Source organism: Suncus etruscus, chromosome 3 (assembly GCF_024139225.1).
Source record: "Suncus etruscus isolate mSunEtr1 chromosome 3, mSunEtr1.pri.cur, whole genome shotgun sequence".
Lineage (NCBI taxonomy): Eukaryota > Metazoa > Chordata > Mammalia > Eulipotyphla > Soricidae > Suncus > Suncus etruscus.
Genome location: NC_064850.1, coordinates 114430797 through 114455136, shown reverse-complemented (window position 1 = coordinate 114455136; position 24340 = coordinate 114430797). Strand labels below are relative to the sequence as shown.

At 49.2% G+C, this 24340-nt stretch overlaps 1 protein-coding gene across 1 annotated transcript in view; it reads left to right on the top strand.

Moving 5' to 3' along the window:
• The first annotated feature begins 17903 nt into the window (after positions 1 to 17903).
• Positions 17904 to 24340, top strand: part of ARHGAP10 (Rho GTPase activating protein 10) — a 212455-nt gene continuing 206018 nt past the window's right edge. The window contains exon 1 of the mRNA XM_049770194.1: positions 17904 to 18089. Within this exon, the coding sequence (XP_049626151.1) occupies positions 17936 to 18089 (154 nt within the window). The 5' untranslated portion in view covers positions 17904 to 17935. The remainder of the gene's footprint in view (positions 18090 to 24340) is intronic.

Genomic DNA, 24340 nt, shown 5'->3' with positions numbered 1-24340 from the left:
TGGCCAGGAGCCAAGGACTGATCTGGGCAGGAAGAGCTAAAACTAAAGGAAGAGTAAAACTAAAGGCTGGGAAGAGCGAGACCTTGCCTTCATGAAGGTCACTAGTGTCATTCATTAGACACCCGCACCCAGCTCAGTGAAGGATTTTGCTGCTCCATTCTGCAGAGAAGGGGTGTGGTCACAGAAGGGGAGACTAAGCACACAGTCCCCTGGGGCAGGAGGGGAAGGGATGCAATGAGATACCGTTCCCCTCTTCAATAAGACTCATTATCTTGGAAGCAAGCATGTGAACTTTTCTGCTCAGGCCTTCTTCATTACAACCCCAAACCTTAGCCACAGTCTACATTCCAGTTATACTTTAAAGAATCAGCATGACTAATTGGTTCAAAGGTGCTTTTCTTTCCAGCTGACACACATTCCAGGGAAGAATATTGATGAACACTTAAAAAAGAAAAAATGTTTATGTTCAAGGACTGGAGAAGTCCTTAGTAACTGAGCACATGCTTTGTATGCAGTTGGTCTATTTCTTGTAGCCCTGTGGGTCTGAGAACCACCAGAAAATACTTCTGAAGCACTGAGTCAGGAGTAGACCCTGATCAAAAAATCAAAATAATTTCAACAAGATGAAGATAGACAAACAGAGCACATGTGCTTCAAATGGTCGAGTAGGGTAGAAGCAATATTACAGTAGATAGGACATTTTCTTTTTGCCTTGCAAGCTGCTGACAACCATCACCCAATATGTTCTCCCCTCCCCAAGTCCCACCAGGAGTGATTCTTGAGCACAGAATCAGAAATAAGCCCTAAGCATTACAGGATGTGGCTCAAAAACAAAGAAAAAAAAATCAAGAATACCCATAGGAGTATTTGTCTCCATTGGCCAAACTGAAATATCATTAACATTTGCATTAATGTACATTTGCCAATGCCACGTGGCTCTTGTATAACAATAACAGGAAAAATAGATTCCAGAATGATCAAAGAGATATAAGGGGCGACATGTGTTTTTGTTTTGTTTTTGTTTGTTTTTTGGGGGCCACACCCGGCAGCGCTCAGGGGTTACTCCTGGTTATAAGCTCAGAAATTGCCCCTGGCAGGCTTGGGGGACCATATGGGATGCCGGAATTCGAACCACCTCCTTCTGCATGCAAGGCAAACACCCTACCTCCATACTATCTCTCAGGGCCCCCCACTTATTATTTTGGTTTTTGGGTCACACCCAGCAGTGCTCAGGGGTTACTCCTGGCTCCACACTCAGAAATCGCTCCTGGCAGGCTCGGGGGACCATATGGGATGCGGGATTAGAACCAATGACCTTCTGCATGAAAGGCAAATGCCTTACCTCCATGCTATCTCTCCAGCCCCTTTTGTTTTGTTTTTATAAAGCCAAAACACTCGGGGCCAGAGAGATAGCATAGCGGTGTTTGCCTTGCAAGCAGCCGATTCAGGACCTAAGGTGGTTGGTTCAAGTCCTGGCATTCCATAAGGTCCCCGTGCCTGCCAGGAGCTATTTCTGAGCAGATAGCCAGGAGTAATCCCTGAGCACTGCCAGGTGTGGCCCAAAAATAAATAAATAAATAAATAAATAAATAAACAAATAAAAATAAAAAGCCAAAACATCAGAGCAGGAGAAATAACATGGAGGTAGGGCATTTGCCTTGCATACAGAAGGATGTGGTCCAAATCCCGGCATCCCATATGTCCCCCGAGCCACCAGGAGCGATTTCTGAGTGTAGAGCCAGGAGTAACCCCTGAGCGCTGCCGGGTATGATCCAAACACTGAAAAAAAAAAAAAAAGCCAAAACACCATAAAGTGTCCTTTTAAGGTAATGTTCACAGCAAGCACGAAAATATGAACTCCCAGGCAAAGTGATGTAATGTCCATAAAATAGAATGAAAGAGAGAGCAAGAAAGAGAGCAAGAGTGAGAGCCAGCAAAAAGAACTGCCTACAGGCTACTCCCTAGCTTCTCTTGCTCCTCTTGTGAAGAGGAGGGGTGGAGGGTAGCAACAGGCAGGAAAGGGAAGAAAGTGGGCGATACATTTGCAGTTCCCTTTATTTCCACGAGTTTTGTTTTTATGTCCAGATGGACTTTATCCTGCCATTTTCATTAATTTCTTCCCTTCCACCCCACCCACTTCCTTGTTGTGATTTGGGGGTGTTGGGGGGAGGGAGAATGTTTTTTTGTTTTTTTTTTTAGTTTTTGGGCCACACCCAGCAGTGCTCAGGGGTTACTCCTGGCTGTCTGCTCAGAAATAGCTCCTGGCAGGCACGGGGGACCATATGGGACGCCGGGATTCGAACCAACCACCTTTGGTCCTGGATCGGCTGCTTGCAGGGCAAACACTGCTGTGCTATCTCTCCGGGCCCAGGGAGAATGTTTTACACACACACACACACACACACACACACACACACACACACACACACACACACACACACACACACCGGGCTGAGGTGTTCACACCTTTAGCTGAAGACCCCAGAACCAGTTCTGATGTCCCAGGACAGAAAATGTTTAGCATGTCAGGTCCAGAAGAAGGTGGTCAGCCTATCACATCTGTGGGTCCCCGTCTATGCTCCCACATTGGAGAGGGCAGATAAATGTCTTCTTCAAACTTCTGAATCCATTCTCATCTGCCCCAGAAAGAGCATCACAGACACTCACCTGGGAAGAATGTTTCTTGTTTGTTTTGCTTGTTTTGTGGTCACATCTGTCCTTCTCAGGGTTTATTCCTATCAGTGTGCTCAGAAATCACACCTGGCAGAGCTAGGTACCAAATGGGTGCCGGAGATCAAATACAGGTAATCCTTGTTCAAGGAAGATGCGCTCCCTGCTGTACTAGCTCCCCAGTTCTAAGAATGCCTTACACGTTTGGGGGTTCCCTGAGTCCAGTCAAGTTGTCACATAAAATGATCTATCACTGGGGCAGGTGTAATAGTACAATGGAGAGGGCATTTGCCTTGCACACAGCTAGCATGGTTCAATACTGTGCATCCTATAATGGCCCCCTGAACACTGCCAGGAATAATTCCTGAATACAGAGCCAGGAGTATGCCCTGAGTGTCACTGAGAATGGTCCCCAAACAAAAATAAACAGCATTCCTATGTTTATCACACTATTCACAGTAGCCAGAATCTGTAAATAACCCAAATGCTTGAGAACAGCTAAGTGGATGAAAAAAAATGTGATACATCTACACAATTAAATACTATGCAGCTATTAGGAAAAATTAAGCCATGAAATTTGCTTATACATGAATGGATATGGAGAGTATTATACTAAGTGAAATGAGTTAGAAGGAGAGGTATAGACATAGAATCATCATTTATTTGTGGGTCATAAAATAAAGATAGGATGGCCAAAGATAATAGAAATAAGACCAGGTATAGTAGTCCATGGTAGAAAACACGTTACAGGGGCCGGAGAGATAGCATGGAGGTAAGGCGTTTGCCTTTCATGCAGAAGGTCATCGGTTCGAATCCCGGCGCCCCATATGGTTCCCCGTGCCTGCCAGGAGCAATTTCTGAGCATGGAGCCAGGAATAACCCCTGAGCACTGCCGGGTGTGACACACACACACACACACACACACACACACACACACAAAGAAAAGAAAACACGTTACAATGGTAGGGGGGAGCAGTTACTGCAGAGAAGAGACCTCTGTGACAATGATAGTGGGAAGTGATCACTCTGGACAAGAACTAGGTGCTTGGAAGGAGGAAAAGTAATTGGCATGATAGCCCTTCAGTAACAATTTTGCAAACCATAGTGTATAAAAGGAAAAATTAAGAGAAAGTGAGAGAGTGTGAGAAAAAATGTCTGTCACATAGGGCAGGGAGGGCAGCTGGAGGGAAAATGGGGACATTAGTAGTGGGAAAAGTGCACTGATGAAGTGAGTATTGGACATTGTCTGACTGAAATGCAATCATGAGAAACTTGGTTTCAGTGGGAAGAAAAAAAACAACTGTATTATTAACAACCTTGAAAACCAGTTTTAAAATAAAGTAATAATAATCATAATATTAATAATAATAAAGAGCTATCAGTGGGTTTCAGGTCTTGGTGAGTTAGTTACGTGATCTAAGATGGTAATTACCCACTGAGACTCTCTTTGCATCTGTCACTACTACCCACTGAGTCTCTTGTTGCATAGGCTTGAGACTCCCCTCTTAGTGAAATGGGAAAGTCACTGTTTTCAGCTATAGCACAGCTATATGTCTGGGGTTCAGATACCCTCTCCCGTATCTCCCATGTAATCTCAGGATCTATTCATCAAAATTGGGTGCAAGGAGATAGTCCCGATCCTGGAAGTCCAGGAGGCATCGCGTTTGAAGCTAGCTGGCTGGCTGTCCCTTGTGGAACAGGACATAGACAAGGAGCACGTCTCTGTGGACACTGGTTTGGAGAAGCCAGCTTTGCTTCTGCTGCCCCTGTTTCACCCTATGTGCAAGTCAGAGTCTGGCACAGTAAATTTGGTTGGTGGAGTCAGGTCCTAGGCTCAGCCGTGGCAGTGCCAGCAGAGAGGAAGGGCTTGCAGCAAGCACCCAGACACACATCAGCCAAGACTGTGTGCCATGTGGTAAAACCACCACCCAGGAAAGCTGAATATCCAAAATGGCCTGTGTCCACTCTAGAAAGCAAAACAGCGATGATTCAAGGGGCCTCAGAGTCTGCAAAGCCACGAAGTTAAGCAGTTGTTGAGGCTTTTTACCTCTTCTGCTTTCTGTTGGTTAGATGGCTTCACTCTCTTTCCTCCTGCAGCAAAGAACCCATCGCCTAGACATTAACATTCAACCATATTATTTTCTTGGACTTGTCAGGTATGGGAGTCAAAAAAGATAAAACTAGGTTAAAGGGGCTGGAGTGATAGTACAATACTGTAGGTAGGGTGTTTGCCTTGCATGCAGCCAAACTAGGATTCAATTCCTGGCATCCTGGATGGTCCCCTGAGCCCACCAGGAGTAATTCCTGAGTGCAGAGTCAGGAGTTAGCCCTAAGCACAGCTGGGTGTGCCCCCCCACCACCACCACCAAAAAAAAAAAAAAAAACCCTCAATGTCTGCCTGTGTGGCAGACATTCTGGTCAGAGAGATTATAGTACAGGAGTTAAGATACTTGCCGTGAATGTGGTTAAACTGAGTTTGATCTCTGGCAATGCATAGGGTTTCCAAATCCTACCAAGAGTGAGTGCTTAGCACAGAGACCTGAGCACTGTAGAGCATGGTCCATCCACCTGCAAAAAAATCAGAGATAAAACTGTATGTATGATGCTGGGCATCTTCTCTTTCACCGGATGCCTGTGGATCCTGAGAACATGTTTCTAGTAGGGTCAGATGGGTTTCCCCAGGCTGGGTCCATTTAGGGAAGCTGTGACTCTCTCAGGGTGTGGACTTGGGAACCTGCTCTGTCTTCCTGACCCAGGACCCTGGCACTGCTGCTCTGGGGACCATGTGCACTGCAGAGCCACTTCATGAGACTGTGGGCAGGTGCTCTGGGAAAGCATGTAACAGGGCAGAGGGCACGGAGAGCTGCAAGGAGACTGAGGGGCCACAGATCAGTCAGGCTCTGTCCAATCTACAGTCTCCATTCCATGCCATGGAGGGGAGAGAAGTGCTGACTAATTCCCCCACCCCCTGAATTCTTCTCACTCCACACCAGGGAAAATAAAGGGTCCTACCTGGCTTTGGGGACTTTCATTTCATAGCTGACCTCTTTGAAGATGTCAGCTTTGCTTTTTTAAAACTTACTCCCAGAAGGCCGGAGCAATAGCACAGTGGTAGGGCATTTGCCTTGCACGCTGACAACCTGGGACAGACCCAGGTTCAATTTCCGACATTCCATATGATCCCCCAGCCTGCCAGGAGCGATTTCTGAGCATAGAGCCAAGAGTAACCCCTGAGTGCTGCTGGGTGTGGCCCAAAAACCAAAACAAACAAACAAACAAACAAACAACAAAAACCTTATGCCCAGAAATGCAGAAAACAGACTGCAGGCCATGTTTCAAAACAGCTGAGGCAGAGCCAGGAGTGGCCTGAGGGCACTTGAGTCAGGGCCACAAAATCTAATGTTCTTGTGATGGTCACAGTCTCTCTCTATAATAAAGTGTGCTCATACCCTTGCTCTGCAGATGATAATGCGTGTAAATTTCTGCTTCTCTCCTCTCCGGCCACCTGCCTGCCAGTGCCCTGTCTGCTGACAGATATTCCGTGAAATAAGCTTAGCCCTTTCTTTGGACTCAGGTTCCCAAGTACTAATTTGGCTGGGTCTACCAGCAGGAATCAACCTGAGTCTTCCAAACCCTCAGTTGAAGTTGGTTGGTTTCTTACTGGCTCTCAGTGAACATTTCCCCCCACTGGCTTTATGCTCAGCTCAGGAGTCACTCCTAGAAGTGCTTAAGGGGGCACCCCCAAGGGAGTCAAGAATATACCCCATGGTAGGCTGTGTGCCGACCAGTGTACTATCTGGAGGGCACTGACGGTCACCGTACATTATATTACCAGTGTACTGTGCAAGGCCTGTGTACTATCTCTTCAGGCTTTATTTTATTTTATTTTTTTGGTTTTTGGTTTTTGGGCCACACCCGGCATTGCTCAGGGGTTACTCCTGGCTGTCTGCTCAGAAATAGCTCCTGGCAGGCACGGGGGACCATATGGGACACCGGGATTTGAACCAACCACCTTTGGTCCTGGATCGGCTGCTTGCAAGGCAAACGCCGCTGTGCTAGCTCTCCGGGCCCCAGCCTTTATTTTAGCCTCCTCGGTGTGATTCTATTTTGTTGAATAACGCTTATTTACGTCACCATTAAGCACTCAGGTAGGGACAAACATCAGCATCTTGAATAAGTACATTCCAGCTCGGTGTGTAGGTCAGTGTAGGAGTCTTGCATTCTGCTAGGTATGAGGTCATAGACCCGCTCTACCACACCTTCAGAACTTGGTAGATTAACTGGCCATGAGAGCCCTGGCATGTTCCAAGGGGAGCAGAGGTGAAAATTCAGTTAATGGGGGAGGGGTGCATGGTATGAGACTGGAAGGGCAAACCAGTTGGATCAAGGGGTGGGGGGCAGCACAAGGAGGAAACAAAAGTTAGAATGGGGCCACAGAGGGGAAAAAAGGTGGAGAAGCACTGGATTAAGGCTTTTCCAGTGCCTAGGGTCTCTGTACAAGCCTTTCCCTTTTTATATCTCCCACTTGGGCCTCCGTGAAGGGCAGGGTGGCCTCCAGCCCTTGAGTCACCAGTTACTGTCCTGGCTAAGTCACCACCCACAATGGGGTAACCATGAGTGGGAGCATCTTTCTAAGTCAGAGAGACTTTATTTCTAGGTGTACCAGGAGATGTGGGTGCCATGAGGTCTTTTGGAAGGCCCTGTCACCTCTAGAAGGCTGGAGTGACCAGCCCAGAGGACAGAGAACATGGAAAGGCAGCAGGAGCACAAATCTTGGAGACTTCTGGGTAGGCTATGCTGCCTTTTCTGCCCTGTTCCCCCCTCAGGTTGAGGCATCGAGTGGCCCTCAGACCACATGGAAGAGGCCCAGAGACTTTGTGTCTTTCTTCTCCTGCTGTCTTGTATGTTTTGTTCTGGCTGTGATTAAGGCCTCTTGTTGGGAAGGTGTGGCACAGGTGACTGCCAACCTAAAATTCATTGTTCTGGGGGCCAGAGAGATTGCACAGAGGGTAGAGCGCTTGCTGCCTTGCACGTGACTGACTCAGGTTCAATCCCCAGCATTCCATATGGGATGGGTGATTCTGGGTTGAGTGATTCCTGAGTAAGAGTCATTAGTAAGCCCTGAGCACCATCAGGTATAGCTTCCCAAACAAAACAAAACAAAACAAAACATTGTCCTGGGATGGAGAGATAGTACAGCAGGTAGGTGCTTGCCTCACAGGAGGTGACCCAAGTTCTATCCCCAGCACCCGAGGTGTAATTCCTAAGTACAGAGTAACCCTTGAGCATTGCCAGATGTGGCCTCAAAACAATTAAAAACCAAAATCAAAAGCCATTGTTCCTTTTTTTTTTCTCTTGGAAAGAAAATCCAGATTTCTCTTTGTAAGAAAATCCAGATTGAGGGCTGATGGTGTGGGGCACACCATTTTCCTGGATTATATACCCCATTTCCCATATTTTCTAACCAGGAAGTATGGCCACGTGGTGACAGTTGGCCAATGAGAAAAGGAAATGAGAAAATGATGCTTTAGACAAGAGGCTGACCCACAGCAGAGGGGTGTAGAGGTTCCTTCAAGTGACCCTTCCTCCTTCCCACAGAGACTCCTGGCAGGGGTGGCAGGTTGGGATTCTAAGAGGTGCTCAGTGCAGTTCCTTGCTCTGCTCCGGAGTAATGTCTGCTGGTTCTTGTGGGACCATATGTGGTGCTGGGGACTCAAACCAGAGTCTCAGATGCCTTTTTCTGGTACTTTCTCTCTGGCTTGGGGAGAGTTCTGCATCCTGTACTTGTACTTCATTTCTGTTCTGGTGTCAGATCCAGTCCTGGGGCCTGGAGATGTTCAGAGGAGTCCATGGCACCAAGACTGAGGATTGAACTAGGGCCTCTTCTATACACAATTCCACCTTCCAGCCCTTTGAGCTGACTCGCCCGTCTTCTGAGAATCCTCAGAGACTACAATACAAGGTGGCCTGGCTTCCTTGGGAGCCCTTGAACTTGCTAGACACTTGATTCTTTTAGATTTCTTACACACACACACACACACACACACACACACACACACACACACACACACACACACACACGATGGTCTCAAGCACTGCGGCCTTGGGGTTCCTCTCTGATGGACCTCCAACCTAAAACATACTGAAGAGTCAATGAATAGAGGCACCATTGGTTTTGATGGTCAGCAGGTTGCAACTTGTCTGAGAAAAGTCAGGACTGCAGGAAGAGGATCTCACTTAAAGGAAAACTTTTTGAGAGACCCAAACTGGACCAGCTTGCATTGCTTCAGTTCCCAACTAAGCCAGGCCAAGCCCAAAAGCACCCACCCCTGATGTACTTGATACTTCTTATAGGCCCAGAGTCAAATGAGTAGGAATTAAAATTCATCTCTTTTGCGTCTTGTCACTGCGGAGGCCTTCTTACTTCCAGATCTTCCTGCCACCAAGTTCTACCCATTCATCTCACCTATCAGAGCAGCAGCCTGGGGGACTTCGGCAATTTGCTCATCTTTTCTTTATTTCCTCTTAGAGCTATAAGTGATATCTAACATGACATCTGTTCCATAATGACCGAAAATGTATCTATAGGAGCCAGAGCAAAAGCACAGTGGGAAGGGCATTCGCCTTGCACACGGCCAACCCTGGTTTTGATCTCCAGCATCCCATATGGTCTCCTGAGCCTGCTGGCTGTGACCTAAAACAAAATAAAAAAAAGAAAACATGTCAATATTGCATGAAGATCACCATTATAGACTGGTTAACAGCTCTCACCACATTTGCAATTGTTTAATTTTCTTTTCTTTTGGGTACCATGGCTTGTGATGTTAAGGGGTTACTCCTGACTGCACTCAGAAAACATTCCTGATGGGCTGGGGGACTATAGGGATGCTGAGGATCAAATCTGGGTTAGTTGCATGCAAGGCAAATGCCCTCCCCACTGTGTTATTGTCCTGGTCCTGTTTTTTTGGTTTTTTTTTTGTTTTTTGTTTTGTCTTGTAATGTGAACTTTGAGGTTTTGCTTCCCTCCACAAGCTTCCAATGCACAAATACTATTATTGACTGTGGTGAGCAACGAACAGTGGTGAAATTGCTGGGTGGGAAAGGGCAACTATTTTAGGGCTCTGGGAAGCTCGGTCCCATTTTCCATGAGGAATCTACATTAATTGACAACCTCCTTGAGGTCACCCAAGTTCCCTTTTCTCCACATTTTTGCCCTTTTTTTCCTCACTTGGTTTTTATTTTTGGCTACACGGAGCAGCACGTAGGGTTTACTCCTGGCTCTGTGCTCAGGGATTATTTCTAGAGGCGCACGGACTATATAGGGTGCTCAGTATCGAACTGCAGTAGGCATAAGGAAAGAGCCCTAACTCCCTTTTATCCTATTCTATGTCCCACTCTGTTTCCTGCTCTATCTCTCACTCTGTCTCCAGCTCTATGTCCTGTTTTTGTTTTGTTTTGTTTTGTTTCTGTTTTTGTTTTTTTTTTTGCCACACCCGTTTGATGCTCAGGGGTTACTCCTGGCTAAGCGCTCAGAAATTGCCCCTGGCTTAGGGGGACCATATGGGACGCCGGGGGATAGAACTGCGATCCTTCCTGCTAGCGCTCGCAAGGCAGACACCTTACCTCCAGCGCCACCTCACCAGGCCTGCTATGTCCTGTTTTATGTCCTATTATCTCTCCTGCTCTGGTTCTGGCTCTATCTCCTGTTGTCTCCCTTTATCCCTGCATCATTTGGCGGAGCGCTCTCTGTGCCCAGCTCCCCACCAGTCCTTCTGTCTTTCTCTTTTCCCTTATAGGGACCTTGCCAAGGTGTCTTAAGGGTCTTAGGACCACCCACACAGTGTTGGGGGCTCCTTTATGGCCATCCCTGTGTCACCTGGTATCCTTGCAGTGTTGGACATGTTAGTGGGGCCCCTTGTGCACTAGGCATGTGCTCTGCTTAGCTATTTTTTTTTTTTTTTGGTTTTTGGGCCACACCCGTTTGACGCTCAGGGGTTACTCCTGGCTATGCGCTCAGAAATCGCCCCTGGCTTGGGGGGACCATATGGGACACCGGGGGATCAAACCGTGGTCCATCTTACGCTAGCGCTTGCAAGGCAGACACCTTACCTCTAGCGCCACCTTCCTGGCCCCTCTGCTTAGCTCTTGAGCCTTGCCCTGGGCTGACCTTTTTGCTGTGGTCTGTTGTGGTTCCCACCTGGCCAGTTACTCCCCAGGGTGGTGTGGGAACACCTGGTGCAGGTCCCAAAGCTCAGATGCCACATGCTGAGCCAATTGTTCTTTCCAGGCCTTCAGAACCACCTCCTGGGCCTGAGCCCTTAACTCTAGAGAGTCTAAGAGAGTCTAGAGAGTCTAAGATGCCTCTGGATTCCTCTCCCAGAACTTGCAGAGGAGGCAGGTCTCTGCTTCTCTGCCTGGTTCTCTGGTCACAGATGAGATGGGACTGCCCTGTAGTCCTGGGAACCCCACAGCCAGTTCACAGCTGCATCCTCAGTTGTGCTCTCTTACACTGTTTGGGGGGCCATTCCAAAGTGGCCCCCAGCCCAGTAGTGTGAGTCATAAGCCCAACGTGGCATTTGTTGGGCCCCATCAGCTCAGGATATCCACGGACAGGGCAAGTGTTGTGGTGCTTGAAGCTGGCAACCATTCATGGGCTCTGGTGGGGGTACACTTGACAGTGCGCAGGGCTTTCTCCTGGTGTGGGGGGGGGTTCAGGGGATTGTATGAGATGCCAGAAATTGAATCCTGGTTGGTGGCATAGAACGCAAATGCATTACACACTGTGCTATCACTCGGGCCTCTCATGTGTTTTTTAACTTAGTTTAATTGATTTTAGTTTTGTTCAGGACTGTGCTCAGAGTTCACTCCTAACTCTGTGCACAGGGATCATTCTTGTCAGGGGATCAGACCTTTTGTGGTGCTGGGGATCAAACCTAGTTTGACTATGTGCAAATTAAGTGCCCTTACTGTGTACTTTCTCTCTGTTCCTGTTAATTTACTTTTTAATTCAATTATTTGTGGAAATGAAAATTTTACTTTTATTTTTTTTGCACAATGAAAACTTCCTCTAGGGACTCCCAAGTCCAGTGAGGACTTTTAGTGTTATGCTAAACCCATTAATGACCAATGGTGGCTGGTTCACTTAGCAACATTTCAATATGTGTGTGGGGGGAGGGAAGGCAAAAGAGAAGGAAGGAGGGACGAAGGAGGGAGAAAGGAAGATAGAAGGAAGAAAGGATGGAAGTAAAGAAGGAAGTAAGGAAGGAAGGAAAGGTGGAAGGAAGGAAGAAAGGAAGATGAAACCTGGCAACTCGGAAGCATGGTTTTTTTTTTTTTTTTGGTTTTTGGGCCACACCCGGTGACGCTCAGGGGTTACTCCTGGCTATGCGCTCAGAAGTCGCTCCTGGCTTGGGGGACCATATGGGACGCCGGGGGATCGAACCACGGTCCATCCGAGGCTAGCGCAGTCAAGGCAGGCACCTTACCTTTAGCGCCACCGCCCGGCCCCTCGGAAGCATGTTTTGTGATCACTTTCCTTGAACATGTGTGGCTTGACACATTGATACTACCTGCATTGGGATTGGTTCATGCTTGAATGTTTTATTTTATGCAAATAAATTGACTTGCCTGTTTGCATTATTACTTGCCATTTGCCTGCTTCAAAGTGTCACTGCTTTGTTTTAACAGGGATGGGTCTCCTTGGCCCCCAGGTCCCTGCACTGTTGGGATGCAGCTTTCCTCTCCTCTCCACCCTCACCCCATCATCTTCTCCCCCAATCACTCTCATCATCACTTTGAACAGATATTCTCCAAACAAGGGCTGGAACCATAGCATGGCAGGGAGAGCATTTGCCTTGCATGCAGCCAACCGGGATTAAATCCCCAGCATCTCACATGGTTCCCAAAGCACGTCCAGGAATGATTCTTGAGTACAGAGCCAGGAGTAAGCCCTGAGCATGGCGTTTGTTCCTCAAAGACCTAAATAAAGAAAAAGTAGAAGATATTCCACAACTGGCTCTGTCCAGTCTTCTCAGCAGAACAGCAACAGCCCTGCCTAACTCTCAGTCTCAGCTGGTAAATTGCGAGTTAGAAAAATTTCCTCTTAGCCAAGGTTATACTGCAAAATAGTGAGGTTGATTTGTTAGTTTGTTTATTTGTTTTCCTATTTTGGAAGTGGTCAGGGATCAAACCTGAACTCAAGAGTGACTCTTGGCTGTGCTCAGGGGATGTACATGGTCAGACTAGTCACTATTCTCATGGGGATGAGTGCCTCAGGCCCTGTCTACCTCAGTGGCCCTGTTCATTTCCAACTTTCCTTTGGCCTGGAAGCAACTCTTTACTGGTTGTAGTAGTAAATAATTAACGATGGGGCTGGATGGCGATGGATGGTGAAGGATGGAGGGATCTTTCTCTCTGCCACCCCAGGCCACGTGGCTCCGAAACCGCCATCCAGCCGGCGGGTCCCAGGCCCAGGTGAACGGCGAAATCAAGACTCACTCACAGGCAGGCATCAGGAAGCATCAACTTTATTCACCCCTATTCGCCACATGTGTGTGGCCTATCTCATAACCTTTCAAGCATTCAGCCATTCTAGGCTACCCTGCATCTTAATTCCTTTCAGCCATCTTCCTTTAACCTCCATTCTGGTCAAAGACCAAAAGAGGCAAAAACCCAAAAACCAGAGAGCCCAGCAGGGCAGAGCGCCCCTAATCCCTTCGCTCAAAGGTTTATCTACCTATTCCAAGACCCCTCCCAGGAATGGGCGGGGTCTTGCAGGTAAGGTCACACCTAATATTCAGTTCCCAAGACCCCTCCCAGAAATGGGTGGGTCTCAGATAGGTACACCTACAAATGGTGAGTTTCTAAGCTTCTTCCAGTGGGGCTGGACTGAATCAAGTCAAACCCAATAGGTTCCTCCTCCATGGAGATCATAGCGGCTTATTTAGTAGGGGGCTTGCCTTGCAGGAAGCCAATCTGGAGTTTAATCCTCTGCTTCCCATATTATTCCCTTAAACATTGCCAGGAATAATTCCTGAGCTTAGATTGAGCCAGGAGTAACCCCTGAACACGGCTCCATATGGCCCCAAAAGAAAAAGAATATGAAACAGATTTATAACTACTTTCTGAGAGAGAGAGAGAGAGAGAGAGAGAGAGAGAGAGAGAGAGAGAGAGAGAGAGAGGAGTGATAAGTAACAATGTTTTGTTATTATGCTGTAAAATGGGTTTTCAGTACCTTGTTTTGCTCCTATTTGAAAAACTGGCCACACTGAATTTTTGTGGGGGGGTGGGAGGGAGAATGAACCCTTTCTGTATGTTCATGCTACAGTGCAAGGCTGGAGATCCCCTGGACTTCCGCATCAGAGCATGTGATGCCGCCCTTGGAGCCAGCTCCCCACCCTGGAACAAGCCCCTTTATCTAAAAAAAAAAAAACAAAAAACCTTTTTTGTAGCAACAAATTTCCCATAGTATAATAAAGGACTTTACCCAGTTAAATTATACACTTTAAGTGACTGTGGCTTCATAAAAGAGATAGTACATCAGGTAAGGTGTTTGGGTTTGGTCCTCAGCATCCCATATAGACCCCAGAGATTTCAGTGTATCATGGGCTATAAATCTTTGGGGTGGGGGGGGTGCATCTGCTGTGCTGAGGGCTTATTCCTGGCCCATCTCCCGGGGATTATTCCTGGTGGTGCTAGAGGATCATATCTGGTGCTGGGGACTGAACTCAGGTCAGCTGAGTGCAAGGGAAGCGCCTTCTCTATTATGTTAGCTCTCTAGCTTCCCCCAGATATGTTTCTAAAAATTTCATTTGGGGGTGCTCAGGGAATACTCCTGGCTTGCACTCAAGGATCATTTCAGGTGGGGCTCAGGAGATAATAACGAATGATGGGGATAAAATGTGGGTTGGCCATGTGCAAAGGAAACACCTAACTGTGCCATCTCTCTGGTCACGAGACCTTTTAACTACTGTATTATTGCAGGAATCTATTCACACCCCACCTCCTAGCTCCTGATAATTGAAATGAATTTTCCACCCATTATCTCTTCCCTATCCTGGCTCTTTTGTTTGGCTAGAATAACATTAGATATGGTCTTTTGTGACTGCATTGTCTTAGCCTGATGTTTTCAATAGTTCAGTTTGTATCATGCCTTTTTGACTGCAGGTTAATACCCGCTGTACAGAAACACACTTTTGTTTCTTTACCTGTAGGCCATTACATTGCTTTTGTCCTGTGGGATTAGAAGTAATGTGCTATTGGAAGGTCATGCTTTCATTTCTCTTGAGCATATACTTAGAGAGTTGAATTTTGGCTTAGAAGCAAACTCTAAGTTTAACACTTGGATGAAATGTGACAAGTTCTTGTGAAGAAAGGCTCAGGTTCTGCTCAAGGACTGCGAGTTTGGTTGTCTGGTAAAATACCACACTGCATCTTTGCATCTGTTCTCTTTGCAGTATTTTTGTTTGTTTTTTTGGGCCACACCTGGCGGTGTTCAGGGGTTACTCATGGCTCTGTGCTCAGAAATCGCTCCTGGCAGGCTCAGGGGACCGTATGTGGGGGATTGACCTGGGTCCGTCCAGGGGTGGGCAGCATGCAAAGCAAATGCCCTGCCACCGTGCTATTGTTCTGGCCCCAGCACTTAAAATTTTTAAACATTAAAATAATTTTCTTCTGCTGATTTTTACTAAGAAGTGAAGCTTTTCAACATCTAGAAGTTATTTACTTAGTCTTTGAGCCACATCAGGCAGTGCTCAGGGATCACTCCTGGTGAGGCTTAGGAGACCATCTGGGGTGTCAGTGGATCCAAGCCGGGTTGGCCACAAACAAGGCCAGCTGTACTATTGCTCAGGCCCTAGAAGTTATTCCTAAATCATTCTGACTTCTCAGGACCAACATGAAAGCAATGTTTATCTGTTTATCTGAGGTTAGCCACTCACAGGCTGTTTTGGAACAAGAGCTTGAGGAGACTTATTTGACCCTTTCTCAAAGCTACACTCCTCAGAGGTTATCCAAACAGATTCCTAATTACCCAGCCCAGAATCTGAACCTCTTAAAGAATCACTTTGAAATTTCTGGGGGCGACATTGGCATCGTTATTAAACCTATGTAGTAAACATAATATCGAAGGCAGGTAAAAGTATGTAGCTTTCCGGACATATCTGTCCAAGACATTGTTAGTTGCTTTTAGGAAAAGTTCCTCTCACCAGCACTTGGGCACAGATCTCCTGGGAATAGATTCCAACAATTTAAATGGCCCGCGGGCCACATATTGTATTTGTATCTTTTTTTTTCTTCGTTGCAAAATAAGATATATGCAGTGTGCATAAGAATTTGTTCATAAGTTTTGTTTTTACTATAGTCAGACCCTCCAATGGTCCGAGGGACAGTGAACTGGGCCCCTGTTTAAAAAGTTTGAGGACCCCTGGTTTAAAGCATTGGGGAGGTGTGTTTGAGGGGGAGCCTTTGAGTTTAGTTTCTTTCTTTTTTTCGGTCACACCGGCAGCTCTCAGGGGTTACTCCTGGCTCTATGCTCAGAAATCACTCCTGGGGGGCACAGGGGACCATATGGAATGCCGGGATTCGAACCACCGTCCTTCTGCATGAAAGGCAAACGCCTTACCTCCATGCTATCTCTCCGGCCCCGGGTTTAGTTTCAGGAGTGTACCGAACTTCTGGCCGCAAACCTCAAATTTCAATTTGACCGCTACCACCTCCGCCCCGCCCCGCCCAGGCCTGCACCCCCATCCCGTGCAAACCACATAGGCAACCTGGCATTTGTTTTCCGGCGGTTATTTTTAGAATAATAGCGAACCCGGGTCTGTCTACGGACTCCAGCAAAGTCAATTTGCTGAATGCAATAGAAACAGCTCCCGAGGTGATTTCGACACCCGGTCCCTTCCCCCCCCCCCCCCAAGCCCTTCAGCGAGGCTGCAAAGCGTAACCCGAGCGCAGAGAGAAAACACTCCGAGCTTCCAACGGACTGCGGGGGGCGCCAGCACGCGCCCTGCTTGAAACCGGGCTCGGAACGCTGGGGATCCCCCGCGGCTGGGAGACGCAGACGCTGGAGGTGGCTCTGCAGTGGTTGAAGCTCTCGAGGCTGTGATTATCAGCTTTTGTAAATAAACCACGGGGCTTACAGTATATAAAAAAGGCGGGGTGGGAATAAAATAGAGGGAGCCCCACTAGTGAATCCATCCATATCCAAAGCCATGCGCCTTGGGATCAGTGAAATAAAAGCGCCTTTAATCAGTCGGAGCTATAGAACAACGGGTAGGAGAGAGAGCACAGCGGGAGGGCGTTTTTGCCTTGCAAGCAAGCGGTGGTTCGAATCCCGGCATTCCCTATAGGTTCCCCGTGCCTTTCCAGGAGAGATTTCTGAGCAGAGAGCCAGGAGTAACCCCTGAGCACCACCCGGTGGGACTCAAACACCAAACAAACCAAACCAAACAAAAAAACAACAACGGATAGGTCACTCGCTTTGCAGGAGGCAGACCCGGGTTCCATCCCCGGTATCCCACATAGTCACTATCGGGAGTGATCCCTGAATGCAAAGCCAGGCCAGCAGGGACCCCAAACACCGCCGCTGGGACCCAGCACCAAAACAAAGCCCAGCGCGCACACATTGTCACACGTGAAAAAGAGCTTGTAGTTTCCACCTCTCCAAGGCAGACCCCCCTTCAACCGCCAGCGCCAGGACTACTCGGTGGTGTCCGAGTACCCCCTCGGCCAATCCCGGGGAGCTCAGCTGCGCCGGATGAGTCACCCCCAATTGCAGAGGGAAGGCGAGGGGAGGGGCGACGCGGGACGAAGTTCGGGCGCCGGGAGGCCTCGGAAGGAAGAGGAGGGGCCAGCGCGCGCGGAGAAGGCGAGAAAGAGGCGTCCGGGGCCGGGAAGGGGAGGAAGGAGAGGAGGAAGGAGGAAGGGGAGAAGGCGGAGGGGGAAAAGCCGGGGCGGCGCCCGGGGCGGGGAGTGGCGTGGCGGGGCGGCCGGGCCGGGCCGGCGCGCGGGGACTGCCGGGGTCGGGGCGCCGTGCCGTGCCGTGCCGTGCCGCGCGGGCTGAGCTGCTCGGCGGGCGGGCACCCGGCTAGCTCGGCGCGCTCCGCTGGGCTCCGCTGGGCTCCGAGGCACCCGCGCCTGCTTGGAAGCGAGCGTCTCCGGGGCTTCCAGCCCGCACCTGGCGGCCGCCCCCGCAGCCCGGCTCGGACGCCCGCCCGCTGACGGTGCCAGGCGCGCCCCGTGCGCCCCTGCGAGCCAGCCCTCGGTCATGGGGCTGCAGCCCTTGGAGTTCAGCGACTGCTACCTGGACAGCCCGTGGTTCCGCGAGCGGATCCGCGCGCACGAAGCGGAGCTCGAGAGGACCAACAAGTTCATCAAGGAGCTCATCAAGGACGGCAAGAACCTCATCGCGGCCACCAAGAGTAAGCGAGCGCCGTGGGCAGCGGGGCGCGCGAGGCCGTGGGGGAGCCTCTCTCGGGTGGAGACGGGCGGGCGGGCGGGCGGGCCCCGGCAGCTGGAAGAGGAACGGGAGATCCCTTTGGGAGCAGGCGGAGGCCTGGGATGCCTCTTCTCTCTCGGGTCTGTTTTGCCCCCCCCCCCTTTTTTGTCCCGCCTGGCTGCTGGAGCCTGGAGCTGTGCGCAGAGCGCGCGTCCCGAGAGTGAAAAGAGGGGCCCTTGCCCGGACTCTCCGCGGAGTCTTCGTTCCGCGGTCCCTGTCTATATTATTGCACCCGCGAGCTGCACTGCCAACGCGTGCACAGACAGAAGTTTGACTAGTCGTGACTTGTGATCTCTCCAAAGAACTCGGCCGGGGAAATTCTTTGGCTGTAGAATCCGTCCGGAGTCCCCTAACCCGCACCTGGACCTTGTCATTTCCTGCCCTTCTCTGACAGCTTGATTCCTGGGCCATTGCAACGCGCCCAAACCCAGAAGGGCCACCTGGCTTGCTTTTGCATAGCTTGGTTGGGGAGGGGGCGCATTCCTGCTCTCCGCCCGCGCGCCTACAAGGGTTCAAAGATTGCATCTTGCAAGGATGAGGGGACACCGCCTGCCTGCCCCGGGGCCGCAGCCAAAGCCGGCCCTTGCGCCAGGATTCCGCCCTGCCCAGCTCGCTGCCTCCCGCCCCTGTTGTCCACTTCGAAAAGCTCAGACGACCTGGCTGCTGGAGAAATCCGCGACGACTCCGACTCCGTGTTGGGCTGGGTTGGCGCGGATGCGGGGACTGGAGAAGGCAGGAACAGTGGCAGCGCTGGGTGCACCTGCCAGCCCTCTCTGTGCCCTCTGCCCTAGACAGAGGCTTGTCCAGACAGCGGCAGACGCACCTTAATGAGGGTCTTTATCTCATCTCTGGCTTTTTGTTTTTTTAACTTTAGTCTCCTCCTTTAAAGAATTTACTCCTGAGCCCTTGCTGGTGTCATTACTTCTGGGAAAAAGATCCCGGATCCCTCCTGGCCGCCCCCACCACCCTTGCACTTTGCATTCCCAACGCTGCAATCGTGCTGGACATACCCAGCATAGTGTCTGTGGTCGCAACGACTTATTTAATGAATGAATTGGAATATTTTAATGGGGAGGATGGAGGGTGCCCTACCCTGTAATTTTGGAGGCAGGTCAGCTACTTATTCCACTCCTCTGGCCAGTGGCCAGGGCTTCCTTTATTTAGGTGCTGTGACCTCTTTGGTTTTGTAAAATGTGAACAGAGCAGTGACTTGGGTTGTGTGGGACTGTGGGTGATGTAATGCTGGGGCTTATTTGGTTAATGGGTTGCCAGTGAGTTGGCATTGAGAAGGTGGGTGTGCTGGGAGTGCCTGGCCTATGTGTGCCTGTGTGTGTGTCTGTGCCTTTCCCCCCTGCTTGCTAAGCTGTGCCCTCTGGACCAAGGCTTTGGCACAGAAATAGGCAGGTGGCAGAGCTTCCACGCATTCCCTCCGAGGCCTCCTGTTCACGCTTCCACGGACAAGTACTCATGCCACATCTGGGCAGCTGTGATTCCTCCTTTCCAGGACAAGATTTCTCTGAAATTATCTTATGTCTCTTGAATTTTTTTTTTTTTGGTGGGGGGGGGGCGATGACACTCGGTGGTGCTCCGGGCTTACTACTGACAACCTCCGAGGACCAAATGGGACTCTGGGGATTGAATATGGGTTGGCAGCGTGCAAGGCAAAATACCTTATCTGCTGTGCTATCACTCTGGCCCCCTTCTTTGACTCTTGTTTTTAAATCACAAGCAACATAAATTTAAATCTTTTTTTTTTTTTTTTTTTTTGGTTTTTGGGCCACACCTGGCATTGCTCAGGGGTTACTCCTGGCTGTCTGCTCAGAAATAGCTCCTGGCAGGCACGGGGGACCATATGGGACACTGGGATTTGAACCAACCACCTTTGGTCCTGGATTGGCTGCTTGCAAGGCAAACGCTGCTGTGCTATCTCTCCGGGCCCCATAATTTTAAATCTTATTGAAGAGTGCCATACGAAACAATCCAAACCCCTGGCCCCTTTAATGTTTAATTAATGTTAATTAATGATAAGTTTCTTTCCAAGAAAGCAAGGAAAAAAATCAGCTTTAGCTCCTGTACTTTCTGGCATGTGAGAAAGTTGGTGTGGCCTGTTCACTGCATCTCACTGGCTTCTTGTTCCTCTCAAGGACTCTTCTCTGAAGTGCTTCGAAGGACTCCAGGTTTCCCTTCCCTGGACAGCTCACGGCGGTCTTAATCCTTTTGTCTTCATTTTCTCTTGTCCTACTTCTGGAGGCATCTGTAAGGCTCGGCAGTATGTAGAAATCGTTTAAGTCATTTGAAATTGCAGCCTTGGTCCATGGTTGGCTGAACCAGTTGAGCCTTTCCGTAATGTTGGGGCCAGGGAGACAAGGAAGGGCCAAGCTGGGGGAGGAGCCGCAGCCGGAACAACACTCATCTAGGTCACGTTGCTTCTAGTTTCAGATGTGTTAGGCTGCCTGTTGCAGAAATGATGTTCTGTGCATGTTCAGAACTGTGTGTTCACATTGCTTGTTGCTTGTAATTGTAAGATGCCGCCTTCTGCCCGTGCTAAGTACTTGTTGAATTTGTGTAATGTTGATGACTTGATGCTTTGAGCGTTTCATAAATGATGTTTTTATTATTGTTGTTGCTGTTGTATTTGGGCCATACCCAACCGTTCTCAGGGCTTGCTCCTGGCTCTGTGCTCAGGAATCACTCCTGGCAGGCTTGCGGCACCATATGGGATGTCAGAGATTGAACATTGGCTGGCTGCATGCAAGGCAAAATGCCCTACCGTATGTGCTACCTTTCTCCCACCCCCCAATCTAATGGTATTTCAAGAAGTTGGAGGCTGTTCTTTAGGAGCCAAAGGCTGGATTCAGCTGTGTACAATCAGTAGCTACTTAGCAGCTGCAGTTTGGTAAACAAGAAGATGGAGAATCAGAGACCCAGGGAGGCAGGACGAGACTCGTGTACTGGAGTTTATTGTCCTGGACTTCAGTTTGGTCCAGTCTTGGGGGCATGTTTTGAGCTTCAGTCAGCACTATACTAACTTCTTTTTTTTGCCTTGTTTTTTGGTCCACACCCAATTGTACTCAATTTATCCTGACTTAATGCTCAAGGAACCTTTCCCTTCGGGAACCATTAGTGGTGCTGGGGATCCAACTTGAGTTAACCCCATGTAAAACAAGCTCTAAAACAAGCACCTTAGCTTTCCTTTCCCTATATTGTCTCCAGTTCCTGTGTTTAACTTTTTCATCTCTTTTTTTCTGGGACACACCCAGCAGTGTTTGGGACTTAATCCTGGCTCTGTGCTCAGGCATCCCTTGGTACTTAGGGGACCTGATGGGATGCTGGGGATTGAATCGAGGTCAGATACAGACAAGACAGTCATATTGTGCTGCATTCTTGAAGGAATAAATGGTTAATGGACACAGGTTAAGAAACTGAGTTCAGGGACAGTGTAATGTCCTAGAAACAGCAGCTGGCTGGTGTGGAGTACAGAGCTGTCAGTAAGGTTGAGGCTTTGTGGACCCCTGGCGGATGGGATAGCACACACACTGGAGAGCATAGGGCCTGCAAGCCTGGGGCAGGACGAGGAGAGCAGAGCAGCTGGGCTAGAGGGGGCCCGGAAATGCGGTTTTATCTGGGGTCAGTTGCTGCAAGCCTGATAGACCTTGGAGGTTGTGGAGGGACCTGTCCCCCCAGCCTCTTCTCCTGTGACCTCCCTGTCTTGCCCATCGTCTCCAACTCTTGTACTATCCCTTCCCCGATTTCCGTAATTCTCACCACTTCCCAGGACCCTGGATATCCTAGGAATCTCAGGGGGCCCTCAGGCGCCTGCTGAGACGCTGGTATGGACCAATGTTGTTCAGTAACGGATTCTGTTAACTTCTTCATGGCTGCTGGGTCTTAGGTGCAAGAAGGAGGGAATCTGTGGCAGATACTGATCTCTCCCACTCAGTTCTCTATTAATTCCAGTTTCATTCTCCCCAAGTAATGCAGGTGCTGGTGATCCAACTTCATCGGTCTAACTCATGGTTCTTGGTCTTGCCAATGATTCCAGCCCAGCAGTCAGGCCTGAGAATGTTAGACACTTCCTAACTCACTATCCTGGCAAACTTCTCTTCCCATCTGTAATTAGATTAAGAACAAGAGTGTAGGACTGTTCTGGACACCCAGAAGAGGGTGGGAGTCTGCTTAGTACTTGGGAAGATACCCTGGCATGTGAGAAAGAGGCTTATATATGTGTTGTGATGGCTGGTGCTTTGACCTCCAACCTGGGACCATGAGTAGAGCCATGCGAGTACCTCAGTGAGCACTACTCAGAGAATCAGGGTTTCTGATGCCTTTTTGTGCCTCACTGGTTGTTCTGTCTCTAGCCCACCTTTAGGATAGATTGCTAATGGGTGTCAGGTGTTTGTCAATTGGAGGTGGTTTTTTTTTTTTTTTTTTTTTTTTTGTGGTGATCAGCTTAACTTTGAAGGAGTGCTCTTCTTCTTACCCTGGTGCAGGTGTTTCTCCTTTAGAGTTTAGAGGGCACAGAACAATGCTATTTAGAAATGTTGTTCAAGGGCTAGCCAGAGAGAGAGTACAGTGGGTAGGGCACTTGTCTTGCAGGTTTGATCATTGGGGTCCCTGAACCCAGATCCAGAAATAACCTCTGAGCACAACTGGGTGTTGTCCCAAAACAAAAACAAAAGGAAAAGAGAAGGATCTTACAGTGTTTCCCTGACCTGAAATCCTCCACTACTGCTATGGCAGCACATGGCAGCACATGTGCCAGGGCACATCCCCGGGAATCTTGGCCTGTGTGAGGAGTGGTTGGGCTCTGCAGGATGCTGACTTGCTGTCACTCAGCCTGGTCCTGGGACGAGCATCCACATGGTCAGAGTTCAGATTACTCCTGCAGCTGGTCTTTGGGTGGCTAGGGAACGCTTCCAGGAATGAACCCCCCCTCTCCCCCCAGCAACCCCACCTTGCTTGTTTACTCATCTGCTGGACCCCAGTCAAGCTCACTACCTTTGCCCTGCCTCTCCTCTGGGGCTTCTTTGGCCACTTGCCTTCTGCTCAATTTCTAACTTTGGGTGGGGGTAGATGGGCAGGGAGCATCATTAACTTTTGTAGATGATGCAGGGCATATGTGAAATTTTTTTTTTCCTTCTTTCGTTTTTGGGCCACACTTTCTGATGCACAGGGATTACTCCTGGCTCTGCACTCAGGAATTCCTTCTGGCAATGCTTGGGGAACCATATAGGATGCTGGAGATGAAACCCTGGTTGGGTGCTTGCCTTGCATGCCTTGCTAGCATCCTCCCCACTGTGCTAGTGGTTTGGCCCCATAGTGTGAAGTTCTTTTTTCTGTTTTGGGGTCACACTCAGTGGTGCTTGGGAGTTACTCCTCACTCCACACGCAGGAATTACTCCTGACAGTGTTCAGGGACCACAGGGGAATCTAGGGGTTGAACCTGAGTCAGCTGTGTGTGAGGAAAGCATCCTTCCTTGCTGTACTGTCACTCCGGCCACCCAGGTATGAAGTTTCTTATACTGCTGAGGAGTCAGGAGAGCATAAGAGTGCAGACAGAGGTTCTGTGAGGGTGTCCGCCCCATCAGGACAGCGGCACCAGGGATAGGTGTATGTGTTCTCATTAGTAAGGGTGGGGAGTATGGTCATATTCCATGAATAAAGTTGCTCGCTGGGCCAAATGGTGTCTCACACCCTGAAAATTTGGAATAAGTGTTTAGACTCAATGCCACACTGCCCACACTGTCTACATGGCAGCTGGCTGTTTCAGTAGCAGAGTCCTTTGCTTGCCTGGAAAAGGGGCAGGCAGTTGGGGTCTGAGGTCCAGGGTCTAGCCTGGAAAGGTATTTAATTGCCCTGAGTTGAGGTTTTGTTTTATTTATTTTTTTTTTGGCTCTATCACTGCCAGTGGCCTGGAGGAGCATAAAAGCCTGAATGGGATGGAATGTGTTAGAATCCCTTGAAATCATGAATTAACTAATCAAAGCACAGGGGGTCTTGGGAAGATGATGCTGGAGTGTTCTGGTCACGGAGGCTGAAAGGCATGAAGCCCATCCCTGAATCTCTGGGATCCCTAAATCTCTGGGGTCTCTGAAACTCTGGGATCCCTGAATCTCTGGGGTCCCTGAATCCCCAGAAATGTGGCTGTAAACTTAGACTCTCGCTGGGGCCTGA